This window comes from Arabidopsis lyrata (genome assembly GCF_000004255.2).
Source record: "Arabidopsis lyrata subsp. lyrata unplaced genomic scaffold ARALYscaffold_1, whole genome shotgun sequence".
Lineage (NCBI taxonomy): Eukaryota > Viridiplantae > Streptophyta > Magnoliopsida > Brassicales > Brassicaceae > Arabidopsis > Arabidopsis lyrata.
In genome coordinates this window covers 28,396,819-28,415,514 of record NW_003302555.1, presented here as the reverse complement: position 1 = coordinate 28,415,514, position 18,696 = coordinate 28,396,819, and the positions used below count along the sequence as shown (strand labels likewise).

Genomic DNA, 18,696 nt, shown 5'->3' with positions numbered 1-18,696 from the left:
TGTGGCCATATTTTGGTTTATATACAAATGTGGTTATAATGTTTTTCTTCGAAAAGTTAGAACTCCTCCAAAAAATAGGATTTTAAGTATTTGTATTATGAAATGTTTTGTTGTAATATGATACCAAAAAATTCAGATATTTTGTTGTATTATGAAATGTTAAAGTTTAAAAGTAAGATTGCATAACGGTCTTGCTGCTTTCTATCACAAACAATAAATGCGACCATTATCTGAAAAGCGTAAAAAATCAAAATTATCCCATAATACTGTTTAGGAAACTCATAAACTACTGTTTATTGTTGTCATCAAGTATTTAGCATATCTGTTTATACGAACAAGAAAACAAAAATCAAAAAGAGAATCAAGAGCCAACAAAAAAAACATATTCTGTTATCTTAAATCATCAAAAAAAAATCAGAGATTGAAATTGTTTATCAGCACACAACAACATCTCATCATCAATAACATCATTATGCTATACATGAGAAGAATCATATAATAATCTCTCTATGCAAAACATCAAAACGACAACAAGTGTATCAACAAAACTGTGAACCGGAACGACGTTTTCGCCTTGACCAAACTACTCCGTCTTAATCAATGACGTGTTAAGATTAATGGCTCATTGTCACTTAGTCACCAATCACATTTAGACACGTCAGGATATAGCTCGTTTCACCGGTGAGCTTCTCTCTCATCAAAGTGAAAGAAAAAAAAAAAAAAACGTCAATGGCGTCGTCGTCGTCGTTGTGTCATTGCTATTTTAACCCAATCACTGTCACTCCCTTCCCTAACACTAAACGCAATCACTCTTCTCGACGAATCTCTCTTCGTGTAAATCGACGATCCTTCTCTATCTCTGCAACTATGTCTTCATCTACTAAGAAGGTAATAGTTCTCATCTATTTCGTCCTATGAACCCTATCGATCCTGTAATTACTCTTGATAAATCCGAGGTTTCTTTAGGTTTTGATTCCCGTTGCTCATGGTACGGAGCCGTTTGAAGCGGTGGTGATGATCGATGTGCTACGGCGAGGCGGAGCGGATGTAACGGTGGCGTCCGTTGAGAATCAGGTCGGCGTTGATGCTTGCCATGGAATCAAAATGGTCGCTGATACTCTTCTCTCTGAGATCACCGACTCCGTTTTCGACCTTATTATGCTCCCTGTACGTCTCTCTCCGCCAATCTGAATCCATTTGGTATCGAAATAGTTTCTCGATTTCGAAAGCTCTTGTGTATAAGCATATGATTAGATGTATTGATTTCATATTTTGACTGTGATATAGTGCAGAATTTGATATATGATACTCTTTTTTTTTTTCTGGTGATGTGATTGGTTAAGGGAGGACTTCCTGGTGGTGAGACTCTTAAGAATTGTAAACCTTTAGAGAAGATGGTGAAGAAGCAAGACACTGATGGACGACTTAACGCTGCTATCTGTTGTGCGCCTGCGTTGGCGCTTGGTACTTGGGGTCTACTAGAGGGTAAAAAAGTGTGTGTGTAGTGATGAAATTCAAGAAGTTTTTCTATCTTTTGAGTTTGTATTTTGGTGTATAAATCACAGATGTTACTTGCAGGCTACATGTTACCCGGTTTTTATGGAGAAACTAGCAGCTTGTGCAACAGCTGTTGAGTCAAGGGTGGAAATTGATGGGAAGATAGTGACCAGTAGAGGGCCTGGAACTACCATGGAATTCTCTGTCACGCTTGTGGAGCAACTTCTTGGGAAAGAGAAAGCTGCTGAAGTGTCTGGCCCCTTGGTATGTCTTATCCCTGACTCTTCTATCAACTTTAAAGAAGGATAGATTTAGTAGCTGATTCGAGGGGAGCATTTATTTAAGTTAAAGCTCTTTAACAAGACACCCTAGTATTGTTAGAGCCGTATCTGTTCATGTAAAAAGAATACAAATAACACTTTTTCGACCTCACTAGTACTGTGATTTCCTTGAAGCCTAGGCCTATGGCTGAAATTTTCAGCATTATTTCCCCTGTCCAATGATCATCAACCGTTCTTGAGAGATTACAGACGATTGACAGCTATATAGGACACAGAAAAATTTAGATTTCCATGGTAACCTCTTAGTATCTCTTCTTCCCCTTTGCATATAAGGTGATGCGTCCCAACCCTGGTGATGAGTATACTCTTACTGAGCTTAACCAAGTCAACTGGTCATTCGACGGTACCCCACAGGTAACTTTCAATTGCCTGTCTACTTGGGTTTATATCCTTAACATTTGCAGATGATTTATATTTGATGGTTAATTAGATTTGTAATGTGAGAGATAATTTGGCTGCAAAAGCTGCATCAGGTGGTTATATGATGAATATCAAAATGATAAAAAAAAAGTTGACTGGCAAAACTGTTCCCAACTTCACACTTGCGTTTATGAGCTCATGCGTCTTTCTTAATCAATCTTCCGTACACTGAGAGATCATGGTTTTTCCTTTTTCAGATTCTTGTACCCATTGCAAATGGCTCAGAGGAAATGGAAGCTGTTGCTATCATTGATGTCCTGAGGCGGGCAAAAGCAAATGTTGTCGTTGCTGCGCTTGGTGACAGTTTGGAAGTGGTAGCATCTCGGAAAGTCAAGCTGGTGGCAGATGTGCGCCTCGATGAGGCTGAAAAGAATTCGTACGATCTGATTGTGTTGCCTGTGAGTGCTAACTTCTTCAAATGACGAAAGTTTATAGTGTCAAGCAAGTTGAAGCCAACATGATGAACGTCTCTTTTAATTCACAGGGTGGTCTCGGTGGTGCTGAAGCATTTGCAAGTTCGGAGAAGCTAGTGAATATGTTAAAGAAGCAGGCGGAATCAAACAAACCATATGGAGCAATTTGTGCCTCTCCTGCTCTGGTGTTTGAGCCACATGGTTTACTCAAGGTACAAAAAAAATGAGAGAGTAATCACAATAGCATACACATTGTTAGCGTAGATGCGTAGGATCATTACTGTATATCCAATGACATGGAGTATTCTGTTGCCAAACCGTTATTTTCCGCTCTTTAAACTAAGGGAAGGGTCACAACCTTTTTTATGGATGTTTGTACAGGGTAAGAAGGCAACAGCGTTCCCAGCAATGTGCAGCAAACTGACGGACCAGAGTCACATCGAGCATCGAGTCTTGGTGGACGGCAATCTCATAACAAGCAGGGGTCCAGGAACCTCATTGGAGTTTGCGCTCGCAATTGTGGAAAAGTTTTACGGGCGTGAGAAAGGACTTCAGCTCGCAAAGGCAACACTTGTGTAAACTCATGAGTATCTTAGGTAAGAGTGACTTTAATAAGAAAAAGGGTTTAGTATCATCAAATTGTCAATGAGTGAACCTTTGTTGTGGTGAGCTTTGTGCTGAGTGTGATGCTTAATATAATGTCTTATAAATAAACGAGGTTACTCTGTTTTTATCAGAAAGTGTTTTTGTTCCTTTACATTGCGAATTTTAGAATATAAGAAAGTGCTGAACAAAAAGAAAGAATATAAGAAAGTAAATTTTCTTTTAAAAATACAAAACAAATTGAATTATATCTGCAGATCATTGTTGTTAAGCTAGCTTCTTGTTCTGTAACATCTGTACCATAAGATGAAGAATCCAAGGACTCTGTACCCGACGATGAAACTTGCCATGATACCAAGATTGCTCCATTTATGAGACTCCTTAAGGTCTTGTTGCTTTAAGAACACGTCTCCTCGATACTCGTTGATCATAAGGCATTCGAATGGATACTTGAAGAGGCTGAGATAATGCATGAACTCCCAGTAAACGGGGATCCTCTCCTTTGCGATGAAATATCCAGAGAAGAGGAAAAAGGATCCCATAAGACCTGAGATCACTGATGTCCCCATTATGAAGTTTGGAACAAGAGCACTGAAACATGCAACAAAGGAGTTTGACATCAGAAGAACAATCCATATCACCAATGAGAAGTAGAGGAAGCCGTCTAGCTCTCTTCTGAGACCGACCAGCCAATAAACCGGCGTAGCAAAGAGCATGCTTATGATCAATAGGAAGGGAATGAAGATGAGGGTATCTGCTAAAACGTAAGACAAAACTCTGTAAGCCCTTCTCGATGTCTCTCTCATTAGGATTCTCCGGTCTTGCAAGAATATTGGAAGTCCCTCTGTTGTGGAAGATAGTAGGAAAGTGAGGGTAAAGGCGAAGAACCCAGTTCGCAAGACTTTCGCTTCTTTCTTTTGATTTCCTACGTTCAAGTAAATTGACCCGAGTATAAGACCGGCAATGGAAGCTTGTAAAGCTCTGGTTGCGAACAATTGCTTGGTTCTGAAGATGTTCTTACAAGATCTTTGCCCAAGTATCTGCACTTCCTCTAACACTGAGTTGCTGTGAGAATCAGATTGATGAAGCTCTCCTCCTGCATTAATATAGCAACTCTTCCATGTTTTGCTATGACCATAACATGAGATTTCTCTGCAACTCTGGGTTCTTATCGGTTCAAGACTCCCTGCAATATCAATTGCATACTCCAAGACATTTACCCGCCGAGGAATCTGGTGACCGGAGAACTTAATCTTCTGATGAAGGCTATTAACCGATCCGTTTTGAACGACTAGCCCATTAGAGAGCAACACTATCCGGTCTATCAGCTCGAGTATGCGAAAACCAGGCTGGTGAATCGTCAGAACAATGGTTTTACCTTGTTTAACCGTCATATCTTTGAGAAGCATCACAACTTGAAGAGCGGATGCTGAATCCAAACCAGAGGTTGGCTCATCGATCAATATAACATTTGGATCATGAACAAGTTCAACTCCAATAGAAACCCTTCTTCTCTCTCCTCCAGAGATTCCAGATCTTGATCCTTGACCGATCCTTGAATCCACAACATGTTCTAGACCGAGCTCTTGAATCAGCCTCTTCACCTTCGTGACCGCATCTTTCCTCTTCGTCTTCAGCCTAAGGAGCGCGCTGTACGTCAGTGTTTCTTGCACCGTAAGAAACGGAAACAGAGCATCTTCTTGTGGCACAAACCCTGAAACCCTCCTGTACTCAGGACCATCCATAGGCCTACCATTGACAAGCACTTGCCCTGAAACTTTCCCATGAGACACTTTTCCGGCGAGAATCTCCAGCAAAGTGGTTTTCCCTGCCCCACTCGGACCCGCAATCGCAGTGATCTCCGTGGATCTTGCATCACAAGAAACATCCTTTAAGATAACCTTTTCTTCCTTCTCACTCAACAACCCACATAAATTAGAAAATTTTGGAGCGTTTCCGCCTAATCTATATGACAGATTCTTGGTTTCTAATCTATATGAGAATTTCCGGCCACCGGGAATAGGAGCTTTCACCGGTAATTCCATCTAAGAAAGAAAGAAGGAAAAAGAGAGCATCAAACTTTGAGAGATAGAGAAATCAACAAATTGAGCAAAGAGTGTGAGATTAAGTGAAGAATAAATGGTAGAGAAGATGAACTAACACACCAAACTTTAAGGAACCTCTCAGTTTATTATTCAAACATCCAAAAGCTTCAAGACTTTAATAGCTTTCTCTCATTGCCTTCCATGAAAAACGAAATGCATTTGACTATGACTAAAAAAATCAAAGATATTTATAACTCCAAGCTTAAAATGCTTAGTTAAGTTTTCTTAATAAATTATTTGTTCGTAAAATAAACTTGGATACAGTTAGATAAATTTATATGAAGGTGTTTTTCTTGTATTTTAAATTTCTAATGAAAATGGTTGACCAAAACAAAAAAATATTCAAAGAAATTAAGATATTTGTTTCTTTCTTTTTGGGTTATTGGAATTGTGAAGGTGTACAAGAAAAAAGCAAACAAAAAAAAATTAGTTAGAAAGAGATTGGTTTCTTCTGGAGATTCTCAAATTCGGGTGAGCTGAAAAATTGACTGTGAAATGTTTGCCTGCCTTGTTGGTGAACTTGTTTTATCTAACAAAGAGAGGAAACCCAGTTTGGTGGTTATATATTATTACCTACAAAATTAATTACGTGTTTCAAACTTATGTCCCATAAGCCATTTAGAGGTTTCGCGTACGGGAATTCGGATGTTTAATAAGGAGTAATCTCCTAAGAAACCTCGCTAATTTGATTATTTTAGGATAATATTTTTGCTTGTTAATTAAACACATTAGATAGAAGAAATTAGCTAATCCAACTGGTTTGAATTTCTTAACTTCATCTTGAATCTTTGAACATACACCTATATAAACCAAATCAAGACCCATGAGCCTAGCCAAGCCTTATTTAGCAAAAACCAATTAACAAACAGAATTATGAAGATTTCCTGACGAAATGGGTTTCTCGTTCAATTTTAAATAACAATGGGACGATTTTGAAAATATTATATAACAGTAAGGGTATTACTACAATTTTCTGTTTTACATAAAGTATCCTTTAATTAATGATCGTCTCTACAAAAACCCATTTTTGTTAGGGTTTTTCCATTTACACTAAAACCTCTCCATTTGTATCATCTTCCAATGGCGATTTCTCGTTCCATCCTACGCCGGCCGGCGAAATCCTTTTCCTCACTGTTCACTCGTTCCTTCTCCTCTTCATCTCCTCTCGCCAATTCCCCAGCGGTTTCTCGATCCGCGTCCTCGTTGCTGAACCGTTCTCGTTCTCTCGTTGCTGGATTCTCAGCGTTGGTCCGTGCCGGTGTATCTTCGGCTAGGTGTATGTCTACGCAGGCTACTTCGTCTTCACTGAATGATCCGAACCCTAATTGGTCGAATAAGCCACCAAAGGAGACGATTTTGCTCGATGGTTGTGATTTTGAGCATTGGCTTGTTGTCATGGAGAAACCTGAAGGAGATCTCACTAGAGACGAGATTATTGATTACTACATCAAAACCCTAGCTCAAGTTGTTGGCAGGTATATATATATATAGATCCATTTCCACAGTGTTCTTTGATCTGTTTCTAGAGTCTTACTGTGTTTAAATGTGTATCTTATTTGTGTGTTTTAGTGAAGAGGAGGCAAGAATGAAGATTTACTCTGTGTCACACAAATGCTACTTTGCTTTTGGAGCTCTTGTTTCAGAAGATCTTTCATATAAGATCAAAGGTAAAGCTTGTTGATTCTTTTGCTTGCTTGAGTTTATTATAAGCATTGATTTCTTATAATTTTGTATGTGAAAATCCAGAGTTGCCTAAGGTGAGATGGGTTCTTCCTGATTCCTACTTGGATGTGAAAAGCAAAAACTATGGAGGTATGTTGTTTAACTCTGATGATTGTTCATTGTAGTCACAATATTCGTTGTTAGGGACATTAAGATTTGATCTTGTCAGAGAGTAGTAATAAGTTTTTGATGGGGTTTCTGAAATTTGATCGTTTCAGGAGAACCTTTCATTGATGGAAAGGCTGTTCCTTATGACCCAAAGTATCATGAAGAGTGGATAAAAAACAATGATAGCAGCAACTCACGCACTCGCAGGCCTCGCACCTTGTCTGGAACCAGGAAGTTTGAGAGGAGAAGAGAGAACGTTAGGGGAAACCAAGACACGGGTGACAGAGGTCCACCACCAAACCAGGGTTTGGGAGGTGCACCACCTCCACCGCCTCACATAGGCAACAACCCAAACATGCCGCCTCATATGCCACCACCTACCATGAACCAGAACTACAGAGGTCCTCCACCACCAAACATGGGTCAGAACTATCAGGGACCACCACCACCGAACATGAACCAGAACTATCAGGGACCTCCACCACCAAACATGGGTCAGAATTACCAGGGACCACTACCACCAAACATGAACCAGCAGAACTACCAGGAACCTCCACCACCAAACATGAACCAGAGCTATCAGGGACCTCCACCGTCTAACATGGGCCAGAACTACAGAGGACCTTCACCGCCGCCACCAAACATGAGTCAGAATTACCAGGGACCACCACCACCGAACATGAACGGAGGATGGTCTGGAAACTACCAGCAGAATGGTGGATACCAACAAGGTCAGGGTGGTGGAATGCAGCAACAGCCTTACCCACCCAATAGGGTCCAGTAGTTGAACCGTCTTGGGTTTTCATGTATAGGAGCCTTTCAATATGGAGCTGATACTATCGTGGTCAGTGTTTTCAGTTTGTCACTCTGCTTTGTGAGAGAGAGATTGAGAGTTAGTCTAATAAGTTCTGCATGAGTTAATGTAGCAGTACTCAATCTATTTAATAATAATTGGTTTATTTATTATATCCTCAAGTCAATCTTGTTTATTTCAGTATTTAGTGGCACAAGAAGTAAAGAGACAGCTCTATAAACTTGGAGTTGAAAAAGAGTTAATCAAAATCCATTGATCTCATGGCAAAAAGACCAAATCTCGATAATACATCATTTCCTCGTTGATTCTTGGCAGCTTGGATCTGATCAGCAAGTGAGATATCTCCTCTTGTTCTCTCTTTCCTTATCAGTTCCAAATCCAGTTTCTCCAGTTTAGCTGCAACTGAAACTACTCTATCCTTTCCAATAGCGATTTTGCCAAGACTTGTTTTCTTCTTGTGAATCTGACAAGACATTTATTCAAACCAAAGAATCATCAAGTGGGTGGTTTCTAATTTTCTCAGAGACATCAAAGGAGTAGTTTTCTTTTACCTTTGTTAGTCTCTTCTTCAGTTTAGAGCGTGAAACAATGGTTAGATTCTCCCTTTTCTGCTTTGGCTTTCGAATCTTTCCTTCTCGTCGGTCTTTCTCTTCACGTTCTTTCTTTCTTTCTGCAACCTTCCTCATCTTCTCGGTCCTGGCTTGTGCAGCTTTTTTTGCTATCATCTTGGTTTGTTCCTTTGCTCTTGCTTTCTCTTCAGCTAACTGAAGCTGCTCAGATGAAAAATCTTGTTTTATTCTTTCATAGCTGTCCCACTCGAGTTCTACTTCGCCACTTCCTCCTTTCCTAGCAGCTTCTGCAATGTTTTCCGACCACGATGACGTGAACTTCTCCTTTAATCGCTTTGATCTTGACCGTTCAGCCCAAACTTGTTTCACTGAAGCTCGTATCTTCTCCTTGGTTTCATCACTGCAAGAGACACACTTAGCTTTTATATGCTTCTAGCTTCATTGTGGTGTATCTATTCTACACTTAATAGTTCACAAATCTACCTGTGTGGTTGTTGATGATCAGACATCTTCTTCCGAACCTGAAAGATATTGAAGAGAAGAAGTTTTAAACTTATATCACCTAAGCACAAAGCAATCCGAGACAATTTTTCTTCCTTAACTTCATATGGTTCTTGTCACTGTAAACAACAGAAGATGTACAAGAACAAAATGTCCCTGAATTGCATTGAATCTTACTTGACTTCACCTTGGGATTTCTCAAAGCTTCGATTGTTCTCTGCTTGATTCGTCTTCGAGTGTCTGTTAAAGAGTATCAACAATCTCACTACACAAATCCTCAAAGAAGAAACACTTTAGATAATCGAAAAAATCCCAGTCTCTCTCTCTACCTTCATTGTGTTTCCTTCCTTTGTTCCATGGCACCTTCCCTTTATTAGCTAATCCAATCTTCCTTCTCCTTTCCTCTTCTTTGATCTTCCTATCACTATCACTATCAGCTTCAGTCTCTTTGTCCATAGCCTTCACTTCCAAAAGACTTGGATTTACTTCTTTGTTATGAGTCTCAAACACATTGCACAATGAACCTACAGATTTCAACTCCAATTGTCTGATACAACTCAAAGAAGCAAGTGAATTAGATACTCTCAAAATGACGGGTTCTTTGAGATTCCAATAAATCGCGCATCGGATTGGAGCCCGAATTGATTGAAATGGGTATTTCATCTCCATCGATAAACCTCTGCAAAAAAAAGAGTATTTGACCAAATCGAAATCAAAATAGGTCAAAGAAAATCAAAGAACCACTATATAAACGATAAATCAATGAATTTCTACATAAAGCCATAAAGTCACAAACAAACTAACCAATATTTCACGAAATCAGAAGTACATTTTTATATTATCCTCGATTTCCCAGATAATTTCAATTCACAAGAGATAGAGCTTGTTGAGATTGCAGAAGCACTCACAAATGTAGTGACATACCGGCACGAAGACAAACAGGAGACAAAACAAAATTTCCGCTTAACTTTTGTGGTTTCTCAAACGCTAAGGTACTTTTCCGGCTAGAGCAGTAGAGCCATTGATGATGAAGAAGTGCGCTCTGAGACGCAGAGAGAGCGGGAGAAACAGATAAGGGAAGAAGATGAAGGCACCTTAATGGGCCATATGTTTCTTTATTAATACCTTAAATTACAGTTTTATTAGGCCTTGTAAAGCCCAATTAAGGCTATAAAAGAAACATATCGTCCCTCTTATTATTTAACTCGCCGATTTTTTCTCTCGATTTATTTTTTCTTCTTCTTCGTGTACCGCTCTCTCCGACTCGACTAGGGTTAAGTATTTTAGGCGAAACCTTCGACCATGGATATGTTGAAGAAGCGAAAGCTCGATGAGAATGGAATCGGGATGCTAAACGATGGAATCAACGGATCTGTTTCGTCTCGATTGATGCCACAAGACGCGAGAAAGATTATCGAGCGATTCTCTACTGATCAGCTTCTCGATATCTTGCAAGAAGCTGTTGTACGGCATACAGATGTTCTAGAAATCGTTAGATTGACCGCAGATTCCGATATCTCTCAGAGGAAGCTCTTCATCCGTGGACTCGCGGCGGAGACGACGACGGAAGGTCTTCGTTCGCTTTTCTCCAATTACGGAGATCTCGACGAAGCTATTGTGATTCTCGATAAGGTAACTGCTAAATCCAAAGGGTATGGTTTTGTGACTTTTAAGCATGTTGATGGAGCTTTGCTTGCTTTGAAAGAGCCGTCTAAGAAGATTGATGGCCGCGTGACGGTCACGCAGCTCGCGGCTGCTGGGAATCAAGGTACGACGAACTCACATGTTTCTGATATATCGATGAGGAAGATTTATGTGGCCAATGTGCCGTTTGATATGCCTGCGGATAGGTTATTGAATCAGTTTTTGGCTTATGGGGATATTGAGGAAGGTCCTTTAGGTTTTGATAAAATTACTGGTAAGTCAAGGGGATTTGCGTTGTTTGTTTATAAGACTGCAGAAGGTGCTCAGGCTGCACTTGCTGAACCTATGAAGGTGGTTGATGGAAAGAATCTGCAGTGTAAATTGGCTATTGATGGTAAGAAAGGAAAGCCACCAGGTCAAGACGGTGGCGCTGGGGTTGGACATGGTCACGGTCATGGTGATGGAATGGGTATGGTTCCTCCTCCTGGACCTTATGGTGCAGCTGGTGGTGGTCATGGTGGACCTGGTGGGTTGGGTAATTATGGTGGGTATTCAGGAGGACCAGCACCACATCACATGAATTCCACACCATCTTCAATGGGTGTTGGTACTGCTACTGGTGGCTATGGAAGTGTATATGGTAGTCATTACAGTGGATATGGTGCGGAATCTGCGGGTTATGGTGGTCTTGGTGCAGGATCAATGGGTGGTACTGGTGGTGGTTATGGTGGGCCTGGTACTGGGAGTCGTCCATATAGAATGCCACCAACTTCGATGTCTGGTGGTGGTTATCCAGAGAGTGGGCACTATGGACATTCATCAGCTTCAGCATATCCTGCACAGCATCAGCCTGTTGGTTCCTCTCCAGTGCCACGGGTTCCTCTTGGGGGAATGTACCCCAATGTTCCACCAAATTACTGAACGGTGAGATAGTCCTTCCTTATATTGAATTATTCTTTTTGTTTTTTCTTGCTAGTGTTGCAGCTTTTTGTGGTTGCACTGGTTCTTGCATTTTGACATATTCTTCACTTTTTGTTGCATAGATTTTTTGCCTGTTGCTGTGCCTAGTTTTGTTTGCTAGGAATTCTTTTGTTTTTTCGTACTTGTCTGCTTTGGGCTAGTTGCTTGCCTTCAGTGGTTACTTTTGGGCTAGATGCAATGCCTGATTATGTTGTTAGCATGTATTAATGTATTTACTTTGTTACTCACAGCAGATAACCAGAAAAGTCGCGCCTTTGAACCCTTTTCTGGTGAATAGCTGGGTAAACTAGTTATATTAGGCACTAGTACATTTGTTTCTCTTCATCTGCTTTGCCGCTCTTTTATAAATATCTTAAGCTGTTAGTCTGGTTGCAACCATCAGCATCATCATTAGCTTTTATTTCCTCTCATATTTACTTTTTAATTACTTTCAAAGTATGCTTGGTGCAACACATTGGCCACTGGCTCCATACATTGTTCGTGGTATTGTTGTTTTCTGCTTAAAGTATAATATATCTTTTGAGTGACTTTTTTGTTGATGCTAATGACCAAATTGAGTTGTGAATGGATGTTTGATTCAGGTTTGTGACATGGAGAAGATGCTTTTTATGCTTAATGGTGATTACCTGATTGCAGCCTCTTTAAAATCTATGGATTGATGAATGTATTGCTGCTTTGATCTCTCTCTCTCTGCACTTGATCTGATTGTGCCTTGGCCTATGAAATGCCTAGTTGTTCTATGACTGATTAGACTAGGAAATTATCTGTATTTTTTTCGTAGACATACGTGGCAGATTGGTTTTGTTCGTCAGAGTAGTGCGAGTTTTTAATAAAGTTGGTGTATTTTTCCTTACTTTGTCTATTGGTTTATTTTCCTTTTACTCTTGCGATTCTTTGCTACAAGCCTACAACGTAGTACCTTGTCTGTGATCTTTGTGGACATTTGTTTGGGTTCACCGACCTACAGAATCCTTTACTTGACATAAATGAAGTGGCACTAGAAGATTTGCTTTGTGGATCATTGTTGACTGGTTGATCCATAGGTTAAAGGTGCTGAACATGTGTTTTAGCAGCTTGATATACTGATTAAATTGTATTGCCTTTCATCTTTTCGAATTAGACTTGGGAAGCCCTATTGTCTATTGATGTCAGATACAGACATGATAAAAGTTTCTTGAAAGAGTGTATTGCTTGTTATCTGATGTTGCCATTGTTTGCTTCAGATGATAAACAAATCTATTTTGATTCTTTGTGAAAAGAGTTACTTTCTAGGTTCCTTTTAATATATTTTTACATCAAAGAGATTTTTGATTTTTGCTGAAAATGAATTTGTTTGGGTGTATCTCATGGCTATTGATATTTGACAGTTCTTGATCTGTTGGCCACATATTAACGAGGAATTGGTTTGAAATATTCTCTGGTCCTAGACGAAGACTTTGATATGATGTCGCTTCGTGTCCACAAACAGACTAGTCTTGTGTCATTTCTTAGGAATCATTTCTTCACACTAACTTATGACCACTTGGTCTTCTGTTTTACATTTCTTTTGGTCCTTTTATTGGGCGATTTGCTGGTGCGACCGAGGCGAGGAGGTGCGGCGGCTGTATGACTTTGGGCTCTGCAAGGACGGCGACAAGAACAACTCTTTATAAACATGTAATCTAAAATGTATATCGCCGCTACACTCTGTACATTTCTAATCATGTTCACATACTAACAATAGAACCATCTTTATCACATAGAAATTAGGCCGACACAATAAGAACTTTTGGTCTTTAATTTTTTCCAATCGTTGTGGATTCTTTACCCTTTTTTTCCCCAGAAAATGTGAATATAATCTGCAATTTGGAGCTTCCTAACTAAATTACACCTCTTTTTCTCAAGTGTAACCTGAAGGAGTTTTATTTTCATGTATACAAGGATTAATTTTTGTATTACGATTTTGATTATCAATGAAATATGGGTTGAGGAGACCCAAAAAATCTGAATAAATTTGAAAACTTTATGTGTATAGATAGATATATTTTACCTAAAATCAAAACAAACTAAACCACAACCTTAAAATAAAATTACGAAAAAGACCTGAAAGCATTAAAGTGAAGAGGTGGAATATCTATCTATCTCATCGAGTGTCTCGCCCAGCTTCTTCACCACATACATAATAATAAAAACCATTTCCTTCTTAGACTGCTTCGGATTCGTTTAGCTCACTCTTTCCTCTCGAGAAGAAACCCTAGAAATCTCATCGCAAATATGTTCAGATCTATGCTCGTCCGATCTTCTTCCTCCGCGAAGCAGGCGGTTATCCGCCGTAGCTTCTCCTCCGGCTCCGTCCCAGAGCGAAAAGTCGCCATCCTTGGCGCCGCCGGTGGAATTGGTCAGCCTCTTGCTCTCCTCATGAAGCTTAATCCTCTTGTCTCTTCTCTCTCCCTCTACGATATCGCTAACACTCCTGGAGTTGCCGCTGATGTCGGTCACATCAACACCAGATCTGAGGTACTATTTACTAACAAATTCCCTCGTTCTGATTCTGAATAGAGATTTTTCATCTTGGCTTATTAGAATCTTTACTTGTTCACTAAACTGATTCATGTGAGATTCACTTGTGTTTGATAGGTTGTTGGATACATGGGCGATGATAACTTGGCCAAAGCTCTTGAAGGAGCTGATCTCGTTATCATTCCAGCTGGTGTACCAAGGAAGCCTGGTATGACCCGTGACGACCTTTTCAACATTAATGCTGGAATTGTCAAGAACCTTTGTACTGCCATCGCCAAGTACTGCCCACATGTAAGCCCACTATATTATGCATATCAAAGTTAATGTTTTTATTGGATATCACATGCCACATCTATACGAAGAGCTTGTTTTCGCATTGCTATCTCCAAGAATTGTTGGGTTTTAAGTTTCAGTTTTCTTATACATATCACATGCCTTGAGCTTGAATTTGCTCTCGCTTCTCCAAGTTGTTGGTTTTTAGGTGTAAAAGTGTCTCCTTTTGTTCTACTACTGAGTGGTATTCTATCAAATGACTGACCTTTGGAGTTACTCTTTTTTTGAATCAGGCACTTATTAACATGATCAGCAACCCTGTGAACTCTACTGTTCCAATCGCAGCTGAGATATTTAAGAAGGCTGGTATGTACGATGAAAAGAAATTGTTTGGTGTTACCACTCTTGACGTTGTCAGAGCCAAGACTTTCTATGCGGGAAAGGCCAATGTCCCAGTTGCAGGTTTGTGTATACATGTCTTTTCCTCTTTTGTTATCATAAGTGTTGCTTTGAAATGTGTTCATCTTATTACAGCTGTGATAAAAAAAAGATTGAATGTCGAAACTTAGGCTTAAATATGAATGCTTTTTGTGTCTGCAGAAGTTAATGTTCCGGTGATTGGTGGTCATGCTGGGGTTACTATTCTCCCTCTCTTCTCTCAGGTTACCTCTCACTTCCTCTCAACTTACACTGTGGTTGAATGTCTTATATCTTACAATGGGGTTTAGCTCTGTTTGACTTCAAAGTTACTCTGTTTGTAAAAATGTAGGCCACCCCTCAAGCCAATTTGTCAAGTGACGTACTCACCGCCCTCACTAAGCGTACCCAAGATGGAGGTACAGAAGTCGTGGAGGCAAAAGCAGGAAAAGGTTCAGCTACATTGTCCATGGCGTAAGTATCGTACTGGTCTTGACATAGTTTTTCTCACTTCTCACTTACTTGGTAAAGTTTTCTGGATCCTTCTTTTGATTCTTAACTTCTGAAAATCTGATAAATTTTCACAGCTATGCTGGAGCATTATTCGCTGATGCGTGCTTGAAAGGACTCAACGGTGTTCCAGATGTCATAGAATGCTCATACGTGCAATCAACAATCACCGAACTTCCTTTCTTTGCCTCGAAGGTAATCCTCAAAACTTAGCATCAAACACAGAATGTACTTCCTATGGTCTTGTGTCTCGGTTGATGAATATGAGAGTTTAATTATGGTTCAGGTGAGGTTGGGGAAGAACGGCGTGGAGGAGGTTCTTGACTTGGGGCCACTCTCAGACTTTGAGAAGGAAGGCTTGGAAGCATTGAAGCCAGAACTCAAATCCTCCATCGAAAAGGGAGTCAAATTTGCCAACCAGTGATTAAACCGAGTTGACTCGGTAATTTTTCCAATTTTCCAGCTAGAGTTGCCGCCTCCTCCTTAATCGGGTTGTATCAATAAAAATCCATGTTTGTGCCTCCATTAGTGAAACCATAAGGCTATTTGGTTAATCACCAAACACAAAGTAAAACTGTAACATGTCAAGTGATGATTCTTTCTTCCGTTTTGGAACCATGCGACTTTTTTTTTCCATGAACAAGAGATCATAAGTGTGGGTTGGTTCCTTCTTAATACTGAGTCTATGTTACCATACTTTCTGTCTTTCTGTTACATTTTTTTTTTCTATTTGGGTTTAGTTTAAATTTCATACAAAAGTAAAAGAGATTCTTACAGGACTCAGATTGAGAAACAAACGTTTTGGAGGAATTGCATAGGTAGGTAGTTTTTGTTTATTGGTGAGAAAACTTTAGTTTGTTTCAGTATTTTGGATGATAAAACAAACTGAAAACATAAATGGATTATCTTAAATGCATTCCATTTGATCGACTAAACAAGTTTAATTGATTTTTTTTTTTTTTTTTCATCAATATGAGATTTCCAAAATTTAACCACTCCAAACCGATTTACAGATTTTGGTTCCGACTACCGAGTGGCTTATTTGTAAATCCTCTTGGTAACATAAGTTTCATCTTTTTGGTCCCCTCTTTTCTTCTTTTGGTTATTGTGACTTTGATAACAATTATTTTTTTACAGTTACATAAAAGTAACAATTTTATATAATCTCTAGACAAAAAGGGTACCAGAAAACTGAATAAAAGCATCGTCCTTTCACTTTTAAATTTTTTTTAACATGGCACATGCATATTTATCATCCGTCAACATTCGTCTCTTTTCTTTTTTCACTAAAATTGCAAAACGGATTATCGAATCCACATTCGTCCTTTCTATATCCCTTTTCACGTAAACCATATGTCATATGCCTCAATATATGATTACTAACATATACTCCCTCCGTTTTCGAATAGTTGTCGTTTTAAAGCTTTTTTTTGTTTTAAATTAGTTATCGTTTTAAGGTAATAATGTAATTTATGCCAATAACTACACAAATTACCCTTATTTTATTGAACACAAATTATTTGTAAATAATTACTTGTCATTTTTATGAGGTTAATATAGTCATTGTATATCTTTTCTTAATTTGTCTAAATACAGTTAAAACGACAACTTTTCAAAAACAGAGTGAGTATTCTTTATTCTTCGGTGTACTTATGTATTAGATTTTATATAAGGAGTTTTAATAGACACATTAAATCTAGTAATTACCGTTAGTGTATTTAAAATGATGTCTTCATCTCTCACATGAAAGTTCAATCTTAGACAAATTAAGACCGGTCACGTTAGAGGAAGCACTGTTTATACCATTTAACTCTCGTCAACACATTTGATAACCAGTTTTATGTAAAATTATAAATAAACGAATAAAAAATAAAATAGTTTATTACAATTCCCCTGAAAATGACAAATACAAACTACTTAATAATTTTGAAGGGAATGGACGAATGAATTATATGACTTTTCACAATATTTGAATTTATTTTACAACGGAAAAAAACAAAATGAAACTAACAAATTGACAAAAAATGTTGACAAAAATAAATGAAAGGAATAAATATTGGACAAAATAACTTAATAAGAGAGAGAGATAAGTGGGAATGAATGACTGTGAGGGTGATGGGGAGTGTACTTACTGACACACATGCGATCGAAGAACACTAAAGCCTAGAGGGTATATTCGTAAATTATTCTATTAGACTGTGCACTTGGTAGAGTAGGTGCAATGGGAAACATTAATTTGAAATTGGATTCCATTGTTTAACATAACGCTACGTCATCTTTGTACGTGGTCGGTGTTGTGTATGTATAATGGAGAAGTGGTTATAAAGAGAATTTAAGTATATATACACATTTATCCTCATAAAGTAGAATTACATGTATTTGTATCATTTTCGCCTTCCAAAATGTGGGATTCGCGAATAGTGGAAAGGAGCATCGGCAATGCTTATTTATCATATGGATACTTGTGAAGCATTTACAGGGTGTAACCTCGAAAACCAATACAATTTGATTCGAGAAATAAAAAATATAATGTATTTTTTTTATAAACACCATCAATATTAGTTTATACTGCCCAATTATTAGTGTCTCCAACAGATCTAAAAGCTTTAATTTTTATTTAAAAATAAATCTTGTATTGTCTAATTTTTTCCAACCATCCAAAAAGACTATCTCAAAAGTTTCGTTTAAAATACTTTCTAACATAGAACAATCTTTGATTTGGTAATTTGCCAATTATTTAGCGTTTTTGCATCAAATTTGAGTTTTATTAGTGTTTCTAGTATCTACTACATCCTTAACCAAAAAAAAGAGATAGTGGTTCTACATCAGAACTAAATGTAAGAGGACTATGTATATGTGTTCATAATTTTACATAAACATACTTGAATTACATCCATTGTGATGTTGTAACTATATAGCTAATACAAACAGAAATGTCATGTAAACTATATATTTATTTCCTAGAGGAACTCACTATCTTTTTTTTTTTTTTCCTTTGGAACTCACTATCTTAACGGTTATTATTTATTTGGACTTATTTAACTATAGCTTGTTTCATCCTTGTATCATTATTTTCCTTGTAATTTTATCAATTTTCTGATTGGTTCTCTCTAGAGGAGAATTTTTTTTACTGACAATTTATTTATTTTTTATTTTTTTTTTTTTATTTTTTTTTTTTGTAAACCTTACTGACAATTTATTATAATGGAGTATTTGATATCAAATGAATTTGACAATAACAAATCTTATTTTTTTTATATAAAAAAACATAAAATAATC

At 38.2% G+C, this 18,696-nt stretch overlaps 6 protein-coding genes across 9 annotated transcripts; 4 read left to right on the top strand and 2 right to left on the bottom strand.

Annotated features, from left to right (window-relative positions):
• The first annotated feature begins 690 nt into the window (after positions 1 to 690).
• LOC9327802 (protein DJ-1 homolog B) lies at positions 691 to 3,423 on the top strand. The gene is made up of 8 exons (XM_002894387.2): positions 691 to 888; positions 967 to 1,167; positions 1,344 to 1,493; positions 1,579 to 1,761; positions 2,112 to 2,192; positions 2,456 to 2,656; positions 2,743 to 2,883; positions 3,053 to 3,423. The coding sequence occupies exons 1-8, from the start codon at positions 730 to 732 to the stop codon at positions 3,248 to 3,250; spliced, it is 1,314 nt and encodes a 437-aa protein (XP_002894433.1). The 5' UTR covers positions 691 to 729; the 3' UTR covers positions 3,251 to 3,423.
• Positions 3,354 to 5,613, bottom strand: LOC9330494 (ABC transporter G family member 10). Its single transcript, XM_002891693.2, has one exon. It carries the CDS (start codon positions 5,317 to 5,319, stop codon positions 3,547 to 3,549), a length of 1,773 nt encoding a protein of 590 aa, XP_002891739.1. The 5' UTR covers positions 5,320 to 5,613; the 3' UTR covers positions 3,354 to 3,546.
• A 717-nt stretch (positions 5,614 to 6,330) lies between these two features.
• LOC9327801 (multiple organellar RNA editing factor 8, chloroplastic/mitochondrial) lies at positions 6,331 to 8,177 on the top strand. Its single transcript, XM_002894386.2, has 4 exons — positions 6,331 to 6,854; positions 6,949 to 7,046; positions 7,126 to 7,191; positions 7,320 to 8,177. The coding sequence occupies exons 1-4, from the start codon at positions 6,460 to 6,462 to the stop codon at positions 7,991 to 7,993; spliced, it is 1,233 nt and encodes a 410-aa protein (XP_002894432.1). The 5' UTR covers positions 6,331 to 6,459; the 3' UTR covers positions 7,994 to 8,177.
• LOC9330493 (inner centromere protein) lies at positions 8,148 to 10,162 on the bottom strand. Of its 3 annotated transcripts, none has more exons than XM_021011511.1 (6): positions 10,002 to 10,162; positions 9,423 to 9,772; positions 9,281 to 9,333; positions 9,076 to 9,113; positions 8,575 to 8,992; positions 8,148 to 8,486 (listed from the first exon to the last, which is right to left on the bottom strand). In XM_021011511.1, exons 1-6 carry the CDS (start codon positions 10,013 to 10,015, stop codon positions 8,262 to 8,264), a joined length of 1,098 nt encoding a protein of 365 aa, XP_020867170.1. In that variant the 5' UTR covers positions 10,016 to 10,162; the 3' UTR covers positions 8,148 to 8,261. The 3 variants fall into 3 exon arrangements, with proteins under 3 accessions (XP_020867170.1, XP_020867171.1, XP_020867172.1); XM_021011512.1 differs by having other exon boundaries at positions 10,018 to 10,162; XM_021011513.1 differs by lacking the exon at positions 10,002 to 10,162 and adding an exon at positions 9,898 to 9,995.
• Positions 10,163 to 10,307: 145 nt separating this feature from the next.
• LOC9330492 (UBP1-associated protein 2C) lies at positions 10,308 to 13,438 on the top strand. Of its 2 annotated transcripts, none has more exons than XM_002894385.2 (2): positions 10,308 to 11,661; positions 12,300 to 13,438. In XM_002894385.2, the coding sequence occupies exon 1, from the start codon at positions 10,396 to 10,398 to the stop codon at positions 11,656 to 11,658; it is 1,263 nt and encodes a 420-aa protein (XP_002894431.1). In that variant the 5' UTR covers positions 10,308 to 10,395; the 3' UTR covers positions 11,659 to 11,661; positions 12,300 to 13,438. The 2 variants fall into 2 exon arrangements, with proteins under 2 accessions (XP_002894431.1, XP_020867163.1); XM_021011504.1 differs by lacking the exon at positions 12,300 to 13,438 and having other exon boundaries at positions 10,308 to 10,725; positions 10,799 to 10,933.
• Positions 13,439 to 13,632: 194 nt separating this feature from the next.
• Positions 13,633 to 16,113, top strand: LOC9330491 (malate dehydrogenase 1, mitochondrial). Its single transcript, XM_021011518.1, has 7 exons — positions 13,633 to 14,214; positions 14,335 to 14,508; positions 14,784 to 14,952; positions 15,091 to 15,152; positions 15,260 to 15,381; positions 15,495 to 15,612; positions 15,704 to 16,113. Exons 1-7 carry the CDS (start codon positions 13,972 to 13,974, stop codon positions 15,839 to 15,841), a joined length of 1,026 nt encoding a protein of 341 aa, XP_020867177.1. The 5' UTR covers positions 13,633 to 13,971; the 3' UTR covers positions 15,842 to 16,113.
• The last annotated feature ends 2,583 nt before the right edge of the window (positions 16,114 to 18,696 follow it).

Bases quoted from the DNA above. Each gene is read 5' to 3' on its own strand.
- LOC9327802 (XM_002894387.2), top strand. From the start codon at position 730: ATGGCGTCGTCGTCGTCGTTGTGTCATTGCTATTTTAACCCAATCACT. The intron at 889-966 runs GTAATAGTTCTC...AGGTTTCTTTAG, and splicing joins TGTCTTCATCTACTAAGAAG to GTTTTGATTCCCGTTGCTCA. The intron at 1,494-1,578 runs GTGTGTGTGTAG...TGTTACTTGCAG, and splicing joins GTCTACTAGAGGGTAAAAAA to GCTACATGTTACCCGGTTTT.
- LOC9330494 (XM_002891693.2), bottom strand. From the start codon at position 5,319: ATGGAATTACCGGTGAAAGCTCCTATTCCCGGTGGCCGGAAATTCTCA.
- LOC9327801 (XM_002894386.2), top strand. From the start codon at position 6,460: ATGGCGATTTCTCGTTCCATCCTACGCCGGCCGGCGAAATCCTTTTCC. The intron at 6,855-6,948 runs GTATATATATAT...TGTGTGTTTTAG, and splicing joins CTAGCTCAAGTTGTTGGCAG to TGAAGAGGAGGCAAGAATGA. The intron at 7,047-7,125 runs GTAAAGCTTGTT...GTGAAAATCCAG, and splicing joins TCTTTCATATAAGATCAAAG to AGTTGCCTAAGGTGAGATGG.
- LOC9330493 (XM_021011511.1), bottom strand. The intron at 9,334-9,422 runs GTAGAGAGAGAG...ACTCTTTAACAG, and splicing joins AGGAAGGAAACACAATGAAG to ACACTCGAAGACGAATCAAG. The intron at 8,993-9,075 runs GTAGATTTGTGA...TGTCTCTTGCAG, and splicing joins GATCATCAACAACCACACAG to TGATGAAACCAAGGAGAAGA.
- LOC9330492 (XM_002894385.2), top strand. From the start codon at position 10,396: ATGGATATGTTGAAGAAGCGAAAGCTCGATGAGAATGGAATCGGGATG.
- LOC9330491 (XM_021011518.1), top strand. From the start codon at position 13,972: ATGTTCAGATCTATGCTCGTCCGATCTTCTTCCTCCGCGAAGCAGGCG. The intron at 14,215-14,334 runs GTACTATTTACT...TGTGTTTGATAG, and splicing joins ACATCAACACCAGATCTGAG to GTTGTTGGATACATGGGCGA. The intron at 14,953-15,090 runs GTTTGTGTATAC...TTGTGTCTGCAG, and splicing joins GGCCAATGTCCCAGTTGCAG to AAGTTAATGTTCCGGTGATT.